The sequence below is a fragment of the Terrapene carolina genome, unplaced genomic scaffold (assembly GCF_002925995.2).
Source record: "Terrapene carolina triunguis isolate 2854851 unplaced genomic scaffold, T_m_triunguis-2.0 Scaffold113, whole genome shotgun sequence".
Classification (NCBI taxonomy): Eukaryota; Metazoa; Chordata; order Testudines; family Emydidae; genus Terrapene; species Terrapene triunguis.
Window position 1 is genome coordinate 20,204,382 of NW_020664464.1, and position 21,019 is coordinate 20,225,400.

General features: G+C 41.3%; 1 protein-coding gene across 5 annotated transcripts in view; it reads left to right on the top strand.

The window, feature by feature from the left end:
• The window catches only part of AOPEP (aminopeptidase O (putative)), a 310,109-nt gene that overhangs the window by 26,261 nt on the left and 262,829 nt on the right, over positions 1-21,019 (top strand). For 4 of the 5 annotated variants that reach the window (XM_029911714.1, XM_029911718.1, XM_029911717.1 and 1 more), the window contains one exon: positions 18,375-19,327. In XM_029911714.1, coding sequence (XP_029767574.1) covers positions 18,483-19,327 — 845 coding nt within the window. In that variant the 5' untranslated portion in view covers positions 18,375-18,482. Of the gene's footprint in view, positions 1-17,608; positions 17,752-18,374; positions 19,328-21,019 lie in introns of those variants that run through there. The other variant, XM_029911715.1, reaches the window with a different exon arrangement.

Sequence of the window (21,019 nt, forward strand, 5' to 3'; positions counted from 1 at the left end):
GAGCTCTTTGTGGGCAACTTGATTTTCTTACAGGTTGGGCAGAGCTGCCATCCACAGGTGTGTCCTGTATATCTCTCTGTTCCCTTGGAAAAGTTGGATTTTGAGAGCGATCTTTCACAGTTTCCATGTTGAGGACCTGGTATTGATTGTATTAGTATTGAAACTTCTGGCTGTGTGGAATTCCTCCTGGTCCTCTTCTCTATGGTGGCCACAGCCTGCCCATCCTTGTCTGTCTCCAGCCAAGTAGAATGCTGCTGTGACCTCTTGCCTCTGGTGGTTACAAACTGCCAGACCTCCTCTCTGACTTCCTTTCTGTCTATTTGGTGGCCAGCTCCTTTCTTCCTTGACTATGGGGTACTGATATTTCCCATATCTGGCTGTCTATGAACTCCTCAACTTCTCTAAGTCTCAATAGCATATCTGCTTGCACCTCCAATCCAAGAATCTTTTCCTCCAGGAGCAGCCACCCACTTGTACTACGTGCACAGGCAGTCCCTTCTGGGTTCGGGCAGGAAAGAAAACGATGCACTTCGTGGCAAAGGCCAGGATACTGTGTGTGGCTTTAGACCTGTTTGTTCCACCCTTGACCAGATCTTTACCTTGAGATAGCTTTTCAAGAAGATGAAGGAATTTAATAAGCTGGAGCAGGGCTTTGTATAGACTTCCATCAGGCTTTTGATTCAGTGCATTGAGCTTGTTTGTGGAATACGATGAGGCAACTTGGCATCCCTGAGCTCAAGCAGAAATAAGCATCTCACTGCAGCTTAGTGTCGATCTCCAAGAGAGGGGAAGGGTTTAGGACACATCCCTGTCCTTGGCATCTCTCATTGGCCAGCTTACATGGCTCACCACCTAGCACATGTAGTTTTGTGGATTGCATCATAAGGAGTGCCTAACTCAGGCTTTGTGGATTGCAGTGTTGTTCCTGTGATTTTTCTGGGTGCCTAAAATTAGGCATCGCAACGTTCAGCATCACAACACCTATGTTCCTTTGTGGAGCTGGGTTGACAGAACTAATGAAAACCAACAACTTGCCAATTAGAAGCATCCCTAGGCAGCTGAGAGTGAAGTGATAACTCCGGAAATGAACGAAAGTGCATTGCGGTGAAGAGATGGGATGCGTGTGCCAGCAGATAATGAGTGATTGTTTGCTCCTAGGGTTTCCATTGGTTGTCAAAGTGAGTGAGTGAATGAAACATTCAATTAATGATTTGGAGAGGTTTTCATTTTTTCTATCCTACCCTTGTTTCAGTGAGTTTTGGCTATCTCACATAGCAACATTAGGGCCCTGTTTTGATGGGCAAAAAGGAGGGTGTGTTTCTCCATCCTGTTATCTTAACATGATTGAAAAGACTCATCAGAACAGAGCCTGGTAGTGATAGATGAATTATTCTCAAACTCCAGATCACCATGAGTTGTTCCTGTTCATTTTGTTTGTCTCCAGACTCCCATTGGAGGGGATTTAATTAGCCATTTACAATCAGACCTCTGATGCCCGATGTGCCCCATCACCCAATGTGACAGGTCCTGCAGCATTTCCTTTGGAACTCTGTGGGAATCCATGTCACCTGCTGAAGTGCTATGGGTTTGAAGGAAAGGATTCTGGAGAACATCTGGGAAAAATTAATTCCAAATGACTGAACTTGAGGTCATTTAGTTAGAACAGCTTCCTCTCAGGGTGAAATGTAAACACTGTAGGAAGGACTAGTGTGCAGAACTGTTAAGTGTACATTGTTGACCATATTTTCGCCTGGTGTGAATTGGCACAGCTCCACTGAAGTTGACGGAGCTTCACCAGTTTACATCAGTAGAAAATTTGGCCTTAGGACTTTCTGTGAATGCCAACGAGGCAGCACAAACTTCAAAAAAGATTTCAGCATGATGTGAAGGCCACCTTAATTTTTTTCAGTAGCTGAGCTATAAAGAGCAGTAAGCTGCATGAAGTGCAGAGACAGCTGTGGGAAGCCTTATTGAAGTACACACACTGTAGATGCACACAGTGCAGTAGCTGTCATTTAACTGGAATCGTTCCTGAGAATATAAAGCAGTGATACTTTTGAGAGATATCATGATAGCTGCTTGGATTTTTCAGTACATGCATTTTTTCTTTCTAACCATTTTGAGAACAAAACCTTTGGTATGTAAGGTTTGGAGTGTTGTTTGCAGTTAGGACTCCTAACTCTAAGGCCAATGTTCTGATGCTGGCTTGCAGCATCAACTTGGGCAAATCACTAAATCTTTCTTTGCCTCTTGGGGTCATGTAGCAATTTTTGTTGTCAGAAGGGAGTCACGGTGCAGTGAAGTTTGAAAACCCCTGCGTGAGCTACAAACATCCAGCGCACTGCGTCTGCGCTCCTGGTTGGCACCTGGCATCTGGTCTGAGGTCCCTCCCAACCCCTTTCCTGTGCCCCATCCTGCCCAGCTCCTCCGCCCTTTCTCTGTGTCCCCTGCCCAGTCCAGGCTCCCCCTGGCACCTCCGCCTTGCCCCTGTCCTGCATCCTTCCAGCCTGGCTCCATGCTGGGCTCCCCTGCCCTGTGCCCCCCAGTCCTGCTTCTCCTGGCCACCCCCACCTATGACTTGTGCTCCTGCCTGCTCCATCCCCTAGTTCAGTGGTCCCCAAACTTTTCAATTGTGCTCCCCCTTACTCCTGTCTGCGCCCCCCTGGGAGTTAGGGCCGGGAGCGGGGCCATGGCTCCTGGGGGGAGGGTCACAGACAGGGGTAAGGAACCTGAGGTAGGGGCTGAGTCTGGGGCCAGGAGCAGGGCCAGGAGCAGAGCTGTGGCCAGGGGCTGAGACTGGGTGTGAGGCTGGGGCTGCGGCTGGGGGTGGGGCCGGAACAGAGCTGGGGCCGTAGCGGGGCTTGGTGGTGCTCTCTCCCTGCCCCTTGTGGGGGCTGGCCTGGTACACCCAGTGCCCTCTCAAATGTTCCTCCATGTCCTCTACAGTTTGGGGATCACTCTCTAGTGCATAAAATGGTCAACTTGCTCCTAATATGGTGGCTTTTATACATGTTATATTTATGAGGCAGAAATATGATTTTTTTCTTTCTTTTTCTAAATTGTCATGTACAACATTTTGGATCAAATGAAATGTGCAATTGCTTCTGTGCTACTTTTAGGCACCTAAAGTCAAAGTATTTTTAATTAAAATACTGTAAATTCTTTTAAAAGGTGTTACTGGTTTGTGTATTGTAAATGCCATATGCTTTCCAAAGCAAGATCACTTGGGAGGATTACATTTTTATTAAAATAGCAGTACATTGGAAACGTCTGTGCTTTTGAATCCTATTAATTCTTGCTTTATTACTTTCTATTTTGTACTTGGAAAACACATCCTTTATATTGCTCTGAAAGGATATATGGATACCATCAATTATTATGCTCTGATGAGAGTCTATGGAGAAATAAGAAATATGCTTTGGTTTGGATGGATTTTGTATAATCTTTGTCTTGCCTTCTATATCGGTTAAGATAGTTGGTTTCAAAAACAGTGACAAGTGTCTCTTCTTGCTTGTACATGTGACTTTAGCTGGTATAATCCAAAGTGGGTTTGGTTTTCCTATGGCATTTGCCCACACAAAGAGGAACACATTAGTTCCCCAAAAATGTGATCCATCTGAGGGAAACCATTGCTGGCACAGTATATCAGTAGCTGCACCAGAAAACAGTAATAAAAGATTGCCAAGCCTGAGGGATTCTTATAATGTACAATACTGACAAATATTTTAGGAGAGATTCACAAAAGCTGTTGAATAATAAAGGTTTAAATATTTATACATATCCATGTAGTTAAAATTTACATATATTTTAACTCAGATCCTTTTGTTCTGGTTGTATATAAAAATAATTGTGAATTTCTAGGAAATTGTCTTTCTTATCTAAATTAGTGAATAAAAGACCATATCCTTTTAAAAAGTATAAGTTGTCACTTCTTTCTTTTAACATCTTGCTAAAGAAAATGCCTACTAAAATAAATCCAGGCAGGTTTTTGGATTTCTGGTTTCTGAAGTGTAAATTTTTATGGGATAAACTTTAAAAAACTTGTATCTTGATTTACGGCAATATTCTCCCTTTCTAGTCCACATTGTAGACCTTTACTGTGAATTCTATGTATAAAATGAGTACAGAACTCCCACTGTATTACTGGAATTTGTGTGTAATATGAGTTTGGGAAATTCAGCAGAGATCCCTAGTGTGATTTGGGGAGATTTTGCCCTTGGATTGGTTGTTGGTATCTAGTAAACATAACAGGTGGTTTCTTCATCTATAGTACAAAGACCTATTTCTAAGTTATCCTGTGTGTTCCTTTGGCTTCACTAGTCCTCATTTTAGAGCTTTTTACAATAATTAGAATGGATAAGCCAACCACAGGGTTAGCCACACAAACTCCATTGGCGTCAGTGGGAGTTGTATGTCTAAATTCCCGATAGGCTTTGAAAATCTCAACCATGTAGTTCACGAAACATGTTTATAAATTAACTTAGAATCATAAAAACATCCATACAGACAATATTTTCCTCTAATCATACTAGATAGCAAATAAACATCTAGAGATCTACTTGGATATGAACTGTTATAATTTTCAGTGGGTCAAGGTAGCTACCAAGTAGAAAATGTCATTAAAGGGTGCTTTATTCACTAAAACTCCCACAATATTTTTATTATAGTCACGTTTTTGGGGAGAGTGGGATATTACTAGGAAATATACATTGAAACTAAAGACTGTATAAAAATTAACAACTTCAAACTAAATCTGAATACTTCAAGCATCTTGCTGATCTAGGTACTTATGTAGCCATTATCACTATGGAATCTGAGTTAATTTCTGTAATTCAAATGTAGTGGTCTAAAAGTAGAAAGTACTTGTATGTATTATACAAAACCAGTGGTTTTAAAACTTTTTTCTGGGGACCCAGTTGAAGAAAATTGTTGACGCCTGCCACCCAACAGAGCTGGGGATGAGGGGCTTGGGTTGTGGGAGGGGCTCAGGGCTGGGGCAGAGGTTTGGGGTGCGGGGGTGAGGGCTGCGGGGAGGGGCCGGGAATGAGGGGTTCAGGGTATTGGAGGGGGCTCAGGGCTGAGGCAGAGGCTTGGGGTGTGGGAGGGGATCAGGGCTCTGGGCTGGGGGTGCAGGCTCTGGGGTGGATGAGGGGTTTGGGGTTCAGGAAGGGGTTCTGGCTTTGGGGGGAGTGGGTTCAGGGCTGGGGCAGGGGATTGGGGTGCGGGGTTGGGGCGCGGATTTAACTCCAGTGGCTCCCAGTCAGCGGCACAGCCGGGTTGCAGAGGGAGGTTTCCTGCCTGTACTGGCACCGCAGACTGCGCTTTGCACCGGAAGCGGCCAGCAGCAGGACCGGCTCCTAGGCGGAGGCGTGCAAGTGGCTTCACGCGACTCTCGCCCACAGGCACTGCATCCCCCCCCCCAGTTCCGATTGGCTGGATCCCAGCCAATGAGAGTGTGGAGCCGGTGCTCGGGCGGGGGCAGCGCATAGTGTACTGTGGCCCTCCTGCGTAGAAGCCAGACCTGCTGCTGGCCACTTCCTGGGTGCAGCACAGTGTCGGAAAAGGTAGGCACTAGCCTGCCTTAGCTGGGCAGCACTGCCAATGGGACTTTTAACGTTCTGGTTGGCAGTGCTGACCAGAGCAAGGTGACCCAGTGCCTTACATGCCGCGACCCAGTAGTGGGTCGCAACCCACGGTTTGAAAAACACTGTTATACACTGTAATGGATCAAATCTTAATTGCTTTAGTAAGTCTATGCATTTGAAATGTGGCATTAATTGCAAGAGTAATGACCAAAATTTGGTTTAAAGACTAAGATTCTGTGATCTTGGTAAAACATTTGGGTAGATTCCTTCCCCACCTCCCAAACAAGGTAGCCTTGTCTGTAATTATGTACACAAGTGATTTCACTGGTCTACAATTTTTGAGAAGTCGTCTGCTTCAGAGATAAAATGTGCTATTTATTATGTATTTTGATGTGCTGAATTCAAATATGACAATTAAAACAACTGATTGGCTACTGTTTCTAAGATATTTAAGTTTTTACATTTTATGTCTATGTATATTGTGTAGATAGTAGAGTTTTAATCATAAATTGTAAACCTAGGTCTTTTCCATGTGTTTATGGTTGCTTTACATGATAATATTTCACCTGTCCTGTTTATGTAACACTTTAAAAATCAGCAAAAGGGTTATATAAATAAAATGTATTATGAAACAAAAGGCAAAAAACTATTCTGTACATAGTTTAGTCCTATTCAGTGTCTACTCGGCGCTTCTTGGCTTGTCTCTTGTATTCATTAAATGGAGCATCTCTTGTCACTGTCCAGCAATAGTCTGCAAGCATTGATGGGCTCCATTTGCCCTGATAGCGTTTCTCCATTGTTGCAATGTCCTGGTGAAATCGCTCGCCATGCTCGTCGCTCACTGCTCCGCAGTTCGGTGGAAAAAAATCTAGATGAGAGTGCAAAAAATGTATTTTTAGTGACATGTTGCAACCAAGGCTTTTGTATGCCTTGAGGAGTTTTTCCACCAACAACCTGTAGTTGTCTGCCTTGTTGTTTCCGAGAAAATTTATTGCCACTAACTGGAAGGCTTTCCATGCCGTCTTTTCCTTGCCACACAGTGCATGGTCAAATGCATCATCTCGAAGAAGTTCACGAATCTGAGGACCAACAAAGACACCTTCCTTTATCTTAGCTTCACTTAACCTTGGAAATTTTCCACGGAGGTACTTGAAAGCTGCTTGTGTTTTGTCAATGGCCTTGACAAAGTTCTTCATCAGACCCAGCTTGATGTGTAAGGGTGGTAACAAAATCTTCCTTGATTCAACAAGTGGTGGATGCTGAACACTTTTCCTCCCAGGCTCCAATGACTGTCGGAGTGGCCAATCTTTCTTGATGTAGTGGGAATCTCTTGCACGACTATCCCATTCGCAGAGAAAACAGCAGTACTTTGTGTATCCAGTCTGCAGACCAAGCAAGAGAGCAACAACCTTTAAATCGCCACAAAGCTGCCACTGATGTTGGTCATAGTTTATGCACCTCAAAAGTTGTTTCATGTTGTCATAGGTTTCCTTCATATGGACTGCATGACCAACTGGAATTGATGGCAAAACATTGCCATTATGCAGTAAAACAGCTTTAAGACTCATCTTCGATGAATCAATGAACAGTCTCCACTCATCTGGATCGTGAACGATGTTTAGGGCTGCCATCACACCATCGATGTTGCAGGCTACAAGATCACCTTCCATGAAGAAGAATGGGACAAGATCCTTTTGATGGTCACGGATCATGGAAACCCTAACATCACCTGCCAGGAGATTCCACTGCTGTAGTCTGGAGCCCAACAGCTCTGCCTTACTCTTGGGTAGTTCCAAATCCCTGACAAGGTCATTCAGTTCACCTTGTGTTATGAGGTGTGCTTCAGAGGCGGAGGATGGGAGAAAATGTGGGTCCTGTGACACTGATGGTTCAGGACCAGAAGTTTCATCCTCTTCCTCGTCTGACTCAAGTGAGAACGATTCTGGTGCCTCAGGAACCGGCAGTCCTTCTCCGTGGGGTACTGGGCGTATAGCTGATGGAATGTTTGGATAATGCACAGTCCACTTTTTCTTCTTTGACACACCTTTCCCAACTGGAGGCACCATGCAGAAGTAACAATTGCTGGTATGATCTGTTGGCTCTCTCCAAATCATTGGCACTGCAAAAGGCATAGATTTCCTTTTCCTGTTCAACCACTGGTGAAGATTTGTTGCACAAGTGTTGCAGCATATGTGTGGGGCCCACCTCTTGTCAGATCTCCAATTTTGCAGCCAAAATAAAGGTGATAGGCTTTCTTAACCATAGTGGTTATACTGCGCTTTTGTGATGCAAAAGTCACTTCACCACAAACATAGCAGAAGTTATCTGCACTGTTCACACAAGTACGAGGCATCTCTGCTCACTTTGGCTAAACAGAAATGTGTCCCTTTGCAAAATCAAACACTGACAAATAAGAGAGCACGACACTGTATGATTTCTAGAGCTGATATAGGGCAATTTGTTCAGCAGAGTGATGTAAGCTTCGTTATGATTGCATCATCCATGACTTCTAGGAATAACATGATGCAATTCATATCATGTATGACACAATACCAGCTTCAGATTGCACCATTCATTGTTTTGCCTAAAAAGCAAGTACTGTCCAAAACCAGTCATTGATTTATTCATAGATCCAGTCAAAGATGTATTTTAGTCATTTCTGGTTTAAATTGAGATCCCTTCCCTTTATAACTCACTTATCCTCCGCCATTCCCAAGTCAAGGGTCGTATATACTGACCCAATAGCATATCTTGAAAACTAGAGCCAATCAACAATTTTAAGCATCATTTTCGTTCTCAGTGACCCAGAATTAGTAAAGTTTGACTACATTTATTTCAGAAGCATTTTGGCTGTAGAGCAGTGTTTTTTTTCAAAATTTTTACAAACAAAAATATCAAAGGACGTAAGGGGGAAGGAAGTGTTTCTTGTGTTTGCCGTCCCTGACCTTCCCCCCAAAAATAGCCTCTGTTCCTCCTGCACTGTATGAAGATGATCCCAACATGCACCCCTGTAACTTCATGTATATATCTTTTCACTAGAGCCATAAAAGAGAGCAGCTAATGATTTTTTTTGCCCCTTTCATGAGGCTTTGAGCTGATGGTGTGGGCCAGCTGGTCCAGCAACAAAAGTCTTTCAGTAGCATTTTTTTTCTCCCCAAAGGTTTTATTGTTGAAATCAAGAGTGAACCACTTGTAACAAAGGAAACAAAAAGGTTTTATTAGCTCAGGCTACAACCCAGGCCTTTGTATGGCAGAGGAGTTCTGCTTCCTCAGAAACCTCTTGTCTAACAGGGAGCTATTTTTTAGTGGGGGAGGGTGGGAGAGAGTGGTTATAGCAACTGCTATTATGAAGGCTACATGTGTTTCTCTTCTTAACCCCATGCTTTCAGTTGCTTAATATGTTCTAAAACTATGTTTGGGGCTGTGATTTTACAGACTTGGTTTATTTTCCCCAAGTGAATTACTCTTTATAAATTTCAGAGTGGTAGCCGTGTTAGTCTGTATCAGCAAAAACAATGATGAGTCCTTGTGGCACCTTAGAGACTAACCAATTTATTTGGGCATAAGCTTTCGTGGGCTAAAACCCACTTCATCGGATGCATGGAGTGAAAAATTCAGTAGGCAGGTATAAATATTACAGCACATGAAAAGATGGGAGTTGCCTTACCAAGTGGGGAGTCAGTGCTAACAAGGCCAATTTAATTAAGGTGGAAGTGGCCTAGTCTCCACAGTTGACAAGAGGGGGTGAATATCAAGAGAGGGGAAAGTACAAAAAGTAAAAAACTTCAAAAACAGACTTCAACGAGAAACTGCAGAACTGGAATTAATTTGCAAACTGGACACCATCAAATTAGGCCTGAATAAAGACTGGGAGTGGATGGGTCACTACAAAAAGTAATTTTCCCTCTGCTGATACTCACACCTTCTTGTCAACTGTTGGAAATGAGCAATGTCCACCTTGATTGCATTGGCCTTGTTAGCACTACAAAAGTACTTTTCCCTCTTTTGATATTCACCCCTTCTTGTCAACTGTTTAGAATAGGCCACTTCCACCTTAATTGAATTGGCCTCGTTAGCACTGACCCCCCACTTGGTAAGGCAACTCCCATCTTTCATGTGCTGTAATATTTATACTGCTAACTGTATTTTTCACTCCATGCATCTGATGAAGTGGGTTTTAGCCCACAAAAGCTTTTGTCCAAATAAATTGGTTAGTCTCTAAGGCAGGGGCGGCTGTAGCTGTTTTGCCGCCCCAAGCACGGCAGTCAGGCCGCCTTTGGCAGCGCGCCTGCGCGAGGTCCGCCAGTCCTGCGGATTCGGCGGCATGCCTGCGGGAGGTTTGCCGGTCCCACGCCTTCGGTGTACCCGCTGACGAATTGCCACCGAAACCGCGGGACTGGCGGACCTCCTGCAGGCGGCAAGGCAGCCTGACTGCTGCCCTTGGAGCGAACGGCAGGCCGCTCCCCCCGTGGCTTGCCGCCCCAGGCACGCGCTTGCTGCGCTGGTGCCTGGAGCCACCGCTGCTCTAAGGTGCCACAAGGACTCATTGTTTTTTCTTTATAAATTGGAACAATAAATGGAAAAGTCAGTTATCTTTAAAGAGGGCAGATGGGATGGAATTGAGTTCTCCCCTATATATAATATAGTATGTGTGTGTGTATTCCCCCTTCCAAATCAAAACAAACTGAAAAAAAAAAAACCCTGTAAACCAACAACAAAGCCCCCAAAGTTCATGCAGTCTTGTGGAAAGGGATCTGGGGGTTATTGGATCACAGGCTAAATATGAGTCAACAGTGTAACACTGTTGCAAAAAAAAAAAAAAAAACCCATCATTCTGGGGTGTATTAGCAGGAATGTTGTAAGCCAGACACAAGAAGTAATTCTTCCACTCTACTCCACACTGATAAGGCTGCAACTGGAGTACTGTGTCCCGTTCTGGGTGCCACATTTCAGGAAAGATGTGGACAACTTGGAGAAAGTCCAGAGGAGAGCAACAAAAATGATTAAAGGTCTAGAAAACATGACCCTTGAGGAAAGATTGAAAAAATTGGGTTTGTTTAGTCTGGAGAGGAGAAGAGAAGACTGAGAGGGGGACGTAACAGTTTTCAAGTACATAAAAGGTTGTTACAAGGTAGAGGGAGAAAAATTGTTCTCATTAACCTCTGAGGACAGGACAAGAAGCAATGGGCTTAAATTGCAGCAAGGGCGGTTTAGGTTGGACATTAGGAAAAACTTCTTAACTGGCAGCGTAGTTAAGCACTCACCCCCAGTCATGGCGTTCCTCCTCCTGGCCCCGGCTCCGGCTCCAACTCCACCCCCGGCCATGGCTCTGCTCCTGGCCGCACCCCCAGCCTGGGCCCCCAGCCGCCACTCCGCTCCTGGCCCTAGATGTACCCCCAGCCTTGGCCCCTTTACCTCTGTCTGTGCCTCCCCCTGGGAGCTACAGCTCCCGGCCCTGGCTCCAGTGAGGGGAGGAGGGCAACCGTGGGGATCACTGCATTAAAGGAACACTTAACATTCTAAAACTACTGCTGTTATGGGGCTTTCTATTCCAGGACTCTAGTGTTAGTTCAAAAGGAGCAGCTAATGAAGGCTGAGGCATATCTATACAAGCACCTACATAGGTTTGTTGTTTTCCTTTTATTGGATGAATGTCCTGCCAAAACGACTACTAACAAAAATTATCCCTATCAAAAGAATATCTAGTGAAAATAGGGAACTATTTGAAACAACAAATACATACTGCATACATAGACCACCCATATACAATTTAAATACTTACAACACCTTCATTTTATGTTTAAATGTTGTTAAAATGCACTGTGGCACAAAGAGCGACCATTGCTTAGGGGTTAGAGAGTTATTGGTTCTGCTGTTGACTTTCTGTATGATCTTCAGCAAGTTGCTTCATCTCTCTGTGCCTCACTTTTTCAGTGGTCTAATACTTTTCAGCAGTGGTTCTCAGACATGGTACTAAGAATACTTCCAAGTGGTCCACAGGCTGCTTCTGTGAGAACTTCAGGGTGTGATGTTTCTGGGAGCTGTATCTGAGCACTAGATTCCGTGGATTTCCAAAAGGCTTTTGACCAACAAAACTTAAATGCAAACGTAAAACAATCACCACATTTCTGCACCCACAAGAAGACTGCTTTAAAATTGTAGAATGACAGAGCCATGTAGTTGAAAGCAATAAGGGGAAATTTGGCAATGACAAATGTAAAGTTCCTACATCCGGGGAAAGGAAATGACCAACCAGGGTACAAAATGAGTGGGAAGGGGTATAACAAAGCAGTCATAGCCATCACACTAAAGCCAGTTTAATTTTCATTTTGTCTCCCTAATACTGTCCATTTTCATGAAGTGAATGCTATAGTGGTCAGAGGGAAAGGTATTGAATTGGACTTTAGTGAGGAAGTGGTGGACCACAAGAGCTTGTCTTTCTTAAAAGTTGTCTACAATAAGAAAATATTTCAGATCTATTGCTTTAGTTTAGAGTACCTACCTCATAGCCATCTGTTTGGCTTAATTAGAAATTCTAGGGCTTCTATTTTTACACATTTTCAGTGTTTACTTTTGGCTATATTTGAATTGTACTTGTGCAGATATAAGCAAAAAAAAGTTGTTTAGAAATTAAATAAACCAAAAGATAAAAACGTGCTTATTTTTTTTACAAAAAAATTTCACATGCTGCGTACCCAAACAAAACCACTTACAACTTGCTTTGTGCATGTCCAAAAAGTGAATCACAGAGAATGTGAAATGAAAATGATATAGACTCATTTATAGCAAATAGTGAGAATTGGATCTGGGTTCTGTTGAAAGTCTGGTTTCTTTGTTTTTTTGTATTGTTGTAGCATCTAGGAGCTTACAATCTAAGTAGGATTTTTAAATAAACTTTACCACTTTCTGGTTGCTTGCTTGTTTTCCCTCTTCTCAGTGTTTGCCTGTTAAATTCAAATCTTGGAAAATTATGTTGTGTTGATCATGGGTTTTCTGTTTAGCTAGAAACCAGGCATGAAATTCTGGCCCACTTGAAATTAATGCCAAAACTCCCACTGAATTCATAGGGCCAGAATTTCACTTCAGATTTCTGATAATTGATGACTGGCAAGTGCTTGGAGCTGCTCTTATGAAGATTGGTATAAAAACATAATGCATTATAAATGTTGTCCTCTGTTATACAATGCATCAGTGCCTTCTCTGTAATTAATACACAGGATCATCTAAATTCTCAGGCTTTTGCTCTTATTACCAGCCCACAGAATATACAGCATGCTATAATCTCATCTTCACATATGTATTCTCTGTATATACATATTGTTTACACAAGTGTAGTTTATTTTATGTCACTGTGTAAAATTTGGGCTGTTACAGGAAATAACAAAACTGAAGCAAAACATTTGTTCCATTTTCTCCTTGACTGTTTATGATGAACCAAACCATAAGTGACAATGTTTTGCTTTTTATACCACTCAGATTTGTTGTAACCACAGGTATTATGTAGCTCTCTTGTATTGATCCTGCTCACAAACATTTTATATAGTTTCCACATCAATTTTAACTTTACTACATAATTTTCTGTGGGTGTCCAATGGACAAAACTTCACTGAAGTCATTGTAGCTGTGCCTGTTTACATAAGCAGAAAATTTGGCCCTGTACCTGAAATATTATTTACACATATCTAAGACCTATGAACTAAGTACTATAGAGCAAAATCATCTGTGTTCAGACAGTCTCTCAGGATACCAGGAACTGTACAATGCATATAGGTACAATAAGACAATACATTTCTTGCCTGAGTCTTTCCATTCTTGTATCTGGAAATTCTAGAGGCACTGTAGGAAAATCTAGTCTCTGCCTGTTAGTGATCCATGTCCCCCTTAACACGTGAAAAAGTATTCAGTGCAACTGGGATCTTCTAGGAACTGAGGTCATCAGAACCTTGTAGGTGAGGAGGAAAATCTACCATGAATGTGTGCCATATTGTGGCCAATACCTGAGAAACCATTCCCCCATGTGGCTATCATTTCCAAATACTGACGGGTCTCAAACTTCCCATTGCTGAGCAATTTAACTGAGAAGCTTGCTGAAGCTTGACTCTAACTCCACCTATATACAGTTAATGTTCTGGACTCCTCCCATTTAAGCTCCAGGCCAGTACACTGTTGCTGTTGGTATTGGATGATCGTCTCATGACTGGACAAGAGCCAGATACTCCTACTTATATTGCTGGACCTCTCTGCTGTATTTGATATTATCAAACATGGAATTCTGTTATCAGTTTTCAGAGTTGTCCAGTGGTTAGCAGAACTGTGCTGATGTGGCTTCATTCATTCCTCTCAGACTTCACCTAGAGAATCATGATGGACACCTTCTCCTCCACCTCCAGAGGTGTTACATGTGGAATCCTACTAGGATAAATTCCCTTCCCCATCTTTCTTGTGTGCATGCGCTCTCTCCCGCTTTCTTTCTCTCTCTCTTTCTCTCTCTGAAGCACCCAAGGCATGTTGAGACAATATGGACTGAAATGCCAGCAATATGCTGATGGCATACAGCTCTGTATCACTTTCATATCAGATGCAGAGAGCATCACCCCGCACCTATCTGATGGCTGATAGCAGCAGGTGGTTGAAGAGAAGCTGGTAGAAGCTGCAGCCCACGGAAGCGTATGCTGAAATAAATTTGTTAGTCTCTAAGGTGCCACAAGTACTCCTGTTCTTTTTGCGGATACAGACTAACACGGCTGCTACTTTGACACCTCAGTTTAAAGAAGTCACCCTGTCTGAACAATGAGGGTGTCTGCCCTCAGATTATCAAGGAAGTCCATAGCCTTGCTTCTGGATAACTTAATCACATAAGTAAAAAATGCCCTTTTTCATGTATGGCTGGAATGAGGACACCACCACCTCCTGTCAGAGCCGAACATAACCTCAGTGATCCACAGATATGTGACCTTGAGAGTTGATTGTTGTAATTCTCTGAATATCAGGGTGTGGCCAAAAACCTGCAAAAAAAGCTACCTTTGGTTCAGAATGTAGTAGCCTGTCTCTGTGTAAAACAAGCTAGCATGAGCACATCACCCCAGTGCTCTATCTTCACCATCTCCCAGTTAAATACTGGGTCGAGTTTAACGTTTCAGTTCTGCTCATCAGAATCCCAGGGTTGTCTCAAGTTACTTGAGGGACCACCTCACTCTGTGGGATCATGACTTCCAATGGCATCCACATTCCCCTGGAAAAATGTAACTGTCCTTGAGAGAGAGTCATGCACAGAAAACAGTGCTTTCTCCATGATTGCCCCATGTAGCTGGAACTAACCCATGGAAGATATCAGGATGACTCTGAATCTCCTCATCTTCAGAACAAAATGTAGAACCTATTTCTTTGACCAGACTTCCCACAATAGCATCATATTTAAAAAACCCAAAGACCCATACATACCAAATAAACTAAAGCCAGTCCTTGAGAGGAAGATGGAGACTGTGGTGGTGGGGATGGGGAAGGGGAAGAGAGAGAGTTTTAATGTATACACTTTATAATTTTTGGAAGATGCTCAAACCCTTGCTCAAGTCATGGGGAGGGGCAAGACAAAAACAATACACATTCACCTTATTTACTTAGTCTTATAAGAGGAACTATATTAAAATTTGATATAAGATCATATATAGAACTATAAGATTTTTGAAATGTATAATCATATATGTCAACCTCAATTAACAGAAACCTCTTAACCTGAATCCCTACATTTTTCTTTGCTTCATTGAAACATGTGACTGCCTTGAATCTGAAATTTTATGTCCTAAAATAATAATTTTTGTAAAAATGATTTAAATTGATTTAATATTCATTCAAATGAACTTTACTCATACTTTAATTGAGTTTTACTGGTACAGTGCTTTGGTTCCTCCTAACCTTGCTGTATGTAACAACTAATTACATAGTTATAAATCCTCTAATTAAATGTTACCTTTTGTTTGTGTGCACTGAACTACAATGTTCGTTTTATTATTGTAGGATTTCTATGGTGCTTATCACCATAGTATCTGAGAATTTCACAGGCATTAATACGTTCATCATAATGTCCCTGTGAGCTAGGTATTATCATTCTCACATTATAGGTGGAGAATTGAGGCACAGAGATTAAGATACTTGCCAAAAGTCATCCAGAAAGTTTGTGGTAGAGTCAGGAACAAAACCCAGATTATGTGAGTCGCAGTGTAGTCCATTAATCATAAAATCAGTATTGGCACAATAGCATATAGAACTTTTTGTCTTTCATGCTTGTATTTGCAGTCCGGTTTCAAGCCAAGGCACTGTACAAAGAAAGTGGTCACAGCTCTGGTAGCTCTCCTACAGTTCATAAACAAGGACCATCCTCCATACTCATCCTGCTGGATGTGTCTGTGGCATTTGTTACCAATACTGACTAAATACTCTTGTTCTATCTCTAATATTCTGTTTATTTTTAAATAGAAGACACTTGGTATTATGGTAATGGTAATGTATCTAGTTAAGCAGATCAGACTAGGGCGGGGTAAAATGTTGAAGCCAAATTGGCAAAGTACCGAGCCAGATTTGCATTGGAATTGACTTGTGTAGGTCCCTATACTTGTGCAAAGGTGCATTTATTTCATTGTGACTCTGCATGGGCTCAGGAGTCTGTGCTAGTGGATTCCATGCAAGTTTGAGTTCTAAAAGAGCTAAATGTACAGAAAGCTTGCCTAAGTGGGTAACTAAGATGGTGTGGAGCATGATAACTGTTTGCCAATATTTGAAGCATGTGATAATCGAGGAGGGTACAAGAGACTGTAACTAGCAGTAATGGAATTAAATGAGAGAAAAATAGGGAAAACTTCTCCCATGTGGAAATACTTGCAGGAGGGAGTTTAGGAAAGGAAATTCAGCGAGGAATTTTGAGTGTCCTCCTAAATGTTGTCTGAGCATGGGGTTAGATGTAGTTACACCCAGTGTGAAATGAGCTGCCGTTCCATCCTCCCAGCTCTTTGTAATTACTTGGATCCTCTAAAGGAAAAGCCCTTGAGTGTTAACTTTGGGTTCCATGGCATGGTAAAAGGTCTGTGTTAAAGGGGATCATGAGACATGCAATCAGGGCTTCCACTTGCTCTAGCTGTCCCCCAAACACCCCTTGGCCATGGGAGAAGGCCCAATGCTATGATACCTTGTTTTCTGGGTAATCTTCCTGGTGGTAGTGTGGGGGCAATGTAGTCCCTTCTTGGCCTTCCCCTTCCCCTTGGGATACCAATCTAATAGAGAGAGTACTCCATGGGCTCCCACAAAAGAGGGAAGGAGTAATAGAGGAATCTGATCCTGACCGCTATTTTGCACAGACAGTGGGAGATCCACATACAAATCTCTCTGAGATGTTCTGGACTAGTGAGATATATAAGGCTGTGAAACAATATCCCAAGGGATGCCTCAACACTTCAGATATTTAAAATAAACTAGACAGATGTTATAGAGAGCATTCCTACATTGGCACAGAATGGGCTAGATGTCCTAATGATTCCCCACCTTCTCTAATTTCTAATCCCCAAAATATTTTATGTTTTAGTTCAATTTTTTAAAAGACTGAGTAATAGAGATGTAAAGTAGTAATCTTTTATATGAAAACAAAGCCGACCACCAAATAGATTTTGACAAATAAGACTAGAATGCACACAGAAATGCAGAGCTCATTCTGAGCAATCCTACCCTAGAGAAGCTGCACTAAGAGTTTGAGCTGAGATTTTCAATTTCTTGTCTCTAAGGTTTATTACTATATATTCAATAAATGAACAGAAATAGAACATGCTAGAAAATATTCAGTTATAACAAAGAAAACATCAGTGAGCTAAATGATTTTGTACAATTTGAATGTCTCAATCACTATATTGTAAAAACAAAGTATGTATTGGTTCAAAACTTTCATGAAGAACTTCTGTCTTTTATTGCTACAGATGTTGATGCATTTTATGTTTTTCTTCCTTGTATTGGTATTTGCATATTTTCCAGTGAGAAGACCTTTTGTTTGCCATAAGAAGGCTATTATCCAGAATGTTAATGGATTTCCAGCTATTAAGATGTAATGATATACCTTGAGTATCTAACTATACATTTGAAAAATCTCCATCAGCAATCTCAAAGGAATACTTAGAATGCACTCCTGGTAAATTGGCTCATTTTCTTGTAATTTACTAGAAGTGCTGATATGAAAGCAGTTGTAATATAAAAAGTACATTAATCCCCGGAGTTACATTGTATATATTAAATTATTACTCTGAAAGTATAAAACATACGAGGCCATTTAGCCTTCTTTCATACTTGTTACTTAGAATCACAGTAGAAAAATAATCGCTGTAATTTGAGGCAAGAAATTAGAAATGATATGTTTAGCATCTTTAAAAACAAGATATGCTGTAATAAAGTAAGTTTGATCTTGCATAAAAACTTATATTTTTCAAAGGGTTGCCAGTGAAAAGAAAGTGACATTAAGGAAGCTGTATCATTAAAGCTCATTTCCTTTAGTTAACAAACTAATATTTTGAGAAATCTGTTCACTTGGACATCTTCTATGATTGTCATATAGATTAGACTGCCTGCTGTTCTAGCTGCCAGATCTTGAAATCTTTTCTTGAGCAATATGCTCACTACCTTAGTATAAACAAAGGAATTCAATATTTGACCATAGAAATTCTAATAATTACAGCACAGTTATTTTTATTAACATCTAGATACATCCATTTCAGAACACTTGTTTAAAATGTTCTTTGATTGTTTTCCCTTCTACAGAGTAAGAGAGAAGTGGTGGAACTGCAACTCACTACACTAACTTATATGAACCAACCGTTATTTATGCCACTGGGAGGCTGAAAGTCCTGGAAACATGTTGTGTAAGAAATGACAGAGAATTTGCAAAGCTGTTGCCTAGCAAATTGGAACATGGAGATGAAGCTAGATCCCGCTAAGGATGACCTACCCCTAATGGCCAACACATGCCACATGCTCGTAAAGCATTATGTATTGGACTTAGATGTGGATTTTAAAAGCCAAGTTATTGAAGGCACCATAGTTCTCTTTTTTGAGCCTGGGAGCAGATGCAAAAAAGGAGGCAGTGCTGGGGAAGGAGCCTGCCTTTCACAGTCAGATGAAACATGCAAAATTAGGGCATCTGAACCTTGTCACAGTCCTGTGACAAATGTAAGTGCCCGCTCATCTAAAACAGGATATAATGATTTTGCAGTCTGTGCTAAAGGTGAAAAAGATACTTCTGATAAAAATGGTAACCATAGCAACGGGGAACAGGCTTCTGGGATTTCTAGTTCAAAGAACTGCTGTGACATAGAGAATCATGGGAGTGAAGATTTTTTGCTGGTATTGGACTGCTGTGATTTATCTGTGTTAAAGGTCGAGGAGGTAGATGTTGCTGCTGTGCCAGGTATTGAAAAATTTACAAGGTCTGCCAAGCTAACTGATGCTGAAGAGCTGAGAAATCTTAGGAATCAGATTGTACATGAACTTGTGACTTTACCTGCGGATCGTTGGAGGGAACAGCTATACTATTACACCCGCTGCAGCCAGGCGCCTGGTTGTGGAGAGCTTCTGTTTTCCACTGACATTTGGAGCTTGATGATAAGGAAAGCAGAGGTTCAAGCACCAAGAGACTTTCCTCGTGCAATAAGGATATGGTACAAAACAAAGCCAGAGGGAAGATCAGTTACATGGACCACAGACCAGAGTAGCAGGTATGTAACTATTGGCTCTACAGCTGTACACATGTTCATTTTATATGCAGGGAGAGAAGAATTCAGAGTGATGCATTAAATTGGAGTAACTATGCAAAGAAGATAAACATTCATTTTCACTGCTTTCTTTTCATCCTTAGTCTGAATTCTACTGGATTACAGTAAAGCAGGTAAACTGAAGGGCAGACAAAACCCTAACAAGATTACATTCCTTAATCCTATATCAAATGATTGCCTTTATTTAGTTTGCATATTCAGGACTGGAAGTAATGGATTGTGTTGCATGTCGGGTAAGGTGTATGTGTCGGGAGGGGAGGGGTAGAGGGTGGGATGAGGAAGTTGTGGGGGAAGACAATGTATAAATGAAAGATACTTTCGCTTTAGTATTCTGTGTTATTTTTCCTTCCTAGCATAAGAAACTGATCATATAATATAACAATTGGTATTTGTAATACTGAATATAATATCTCACAAACTAGCCTTTTGTCATTTATTAATTCTGTACTGAGTTTATAGTTAGAATCTCTTCCTGTTTAGTCTCTCTTAACCAACTTTTAAAATCTCCTTTGTGCATAAAATAAAATACACTGCTGATGGCAGTTAAATTGTGAGTTGCAATTTGAATGGAGATTTGGTTATTATATAGCATTATAAATGTATATGACGCTGTACAGAGCACTTAAAGTTAGGTTACAATCACATGAACTGTAACTTCATTGGATCATGATATTTAAATTGGATTTCAATAGCTTATTGGATTCTTCAGTGGAGATAGTTGAGAAATAACAAATCTACTGTGCCATCACATTTGACGGTGGTAAGGAACCAGGTTCCAGTAAACTCTTGTCACTCTTCCACAAAACAGAAACTGAGCTGTCATTCAGTCTCAGCCACACTAGTGGAAATTGAGTCACTTCACTGAAGTCAGAATTTGGCCCTCTAATTGTGCATAAATCACTTGGACATTTTTATTATTGAACCTCTACTCAAGCTTTAAGCAAAGAGTGTGTTTGCTCATGTTCATTACTAATCAGTAGATATTTCTGGTCCTGAAGGAATATTCATTTGATGTGGGATCTTTATTCAGTGAGGGCATGCATTTTTTACCATTGTATTGAGTGAAGCACGAGGAGGTTGAGTTGCCTGTAATCATACAAGTGTGTCAGTGGCTCTCTGTCCTTCATTTTAGTTTTTATAACTTTCTGGACACCAGCTGGCATCAGACTTTTTTACAAGATGTTTTTTGGTTGTTATTCCAGGTTAATGTTTTGAACAATTGGGAAATTTTTATAGATTAAATCACTAAGTGCTCTTAGTTTTTATTCTTTTTCCCCCATTTGATTCCTAGGGATAGTACTGCTGTTTTTGCTGCTTATATTAGAAGCAGCCCATGGGAGTTGCACAGAAGCGTGCAGGCTTTTATGCTTCTGTAGAGTGGAAAAGAAAAGACTATGTGGTGATCATTATATCAGAAAGTTTGATGGAAACAGTCTATTGTAGCTTTGTTTTCTGTCTCTTGTAGGTTGATTTTTTAATTGCTATATTCCAGAAATTATTTCCTATCACAAGTTTTCAGATCACAGACAGTTACTAGAATCCTTATTTTCAGATGTTGTGAAATGAGATTTACAGATTATACATCTATAAATATAGGGATTAACTCCTTTCCACACTACACAGAAATTTTGTCAT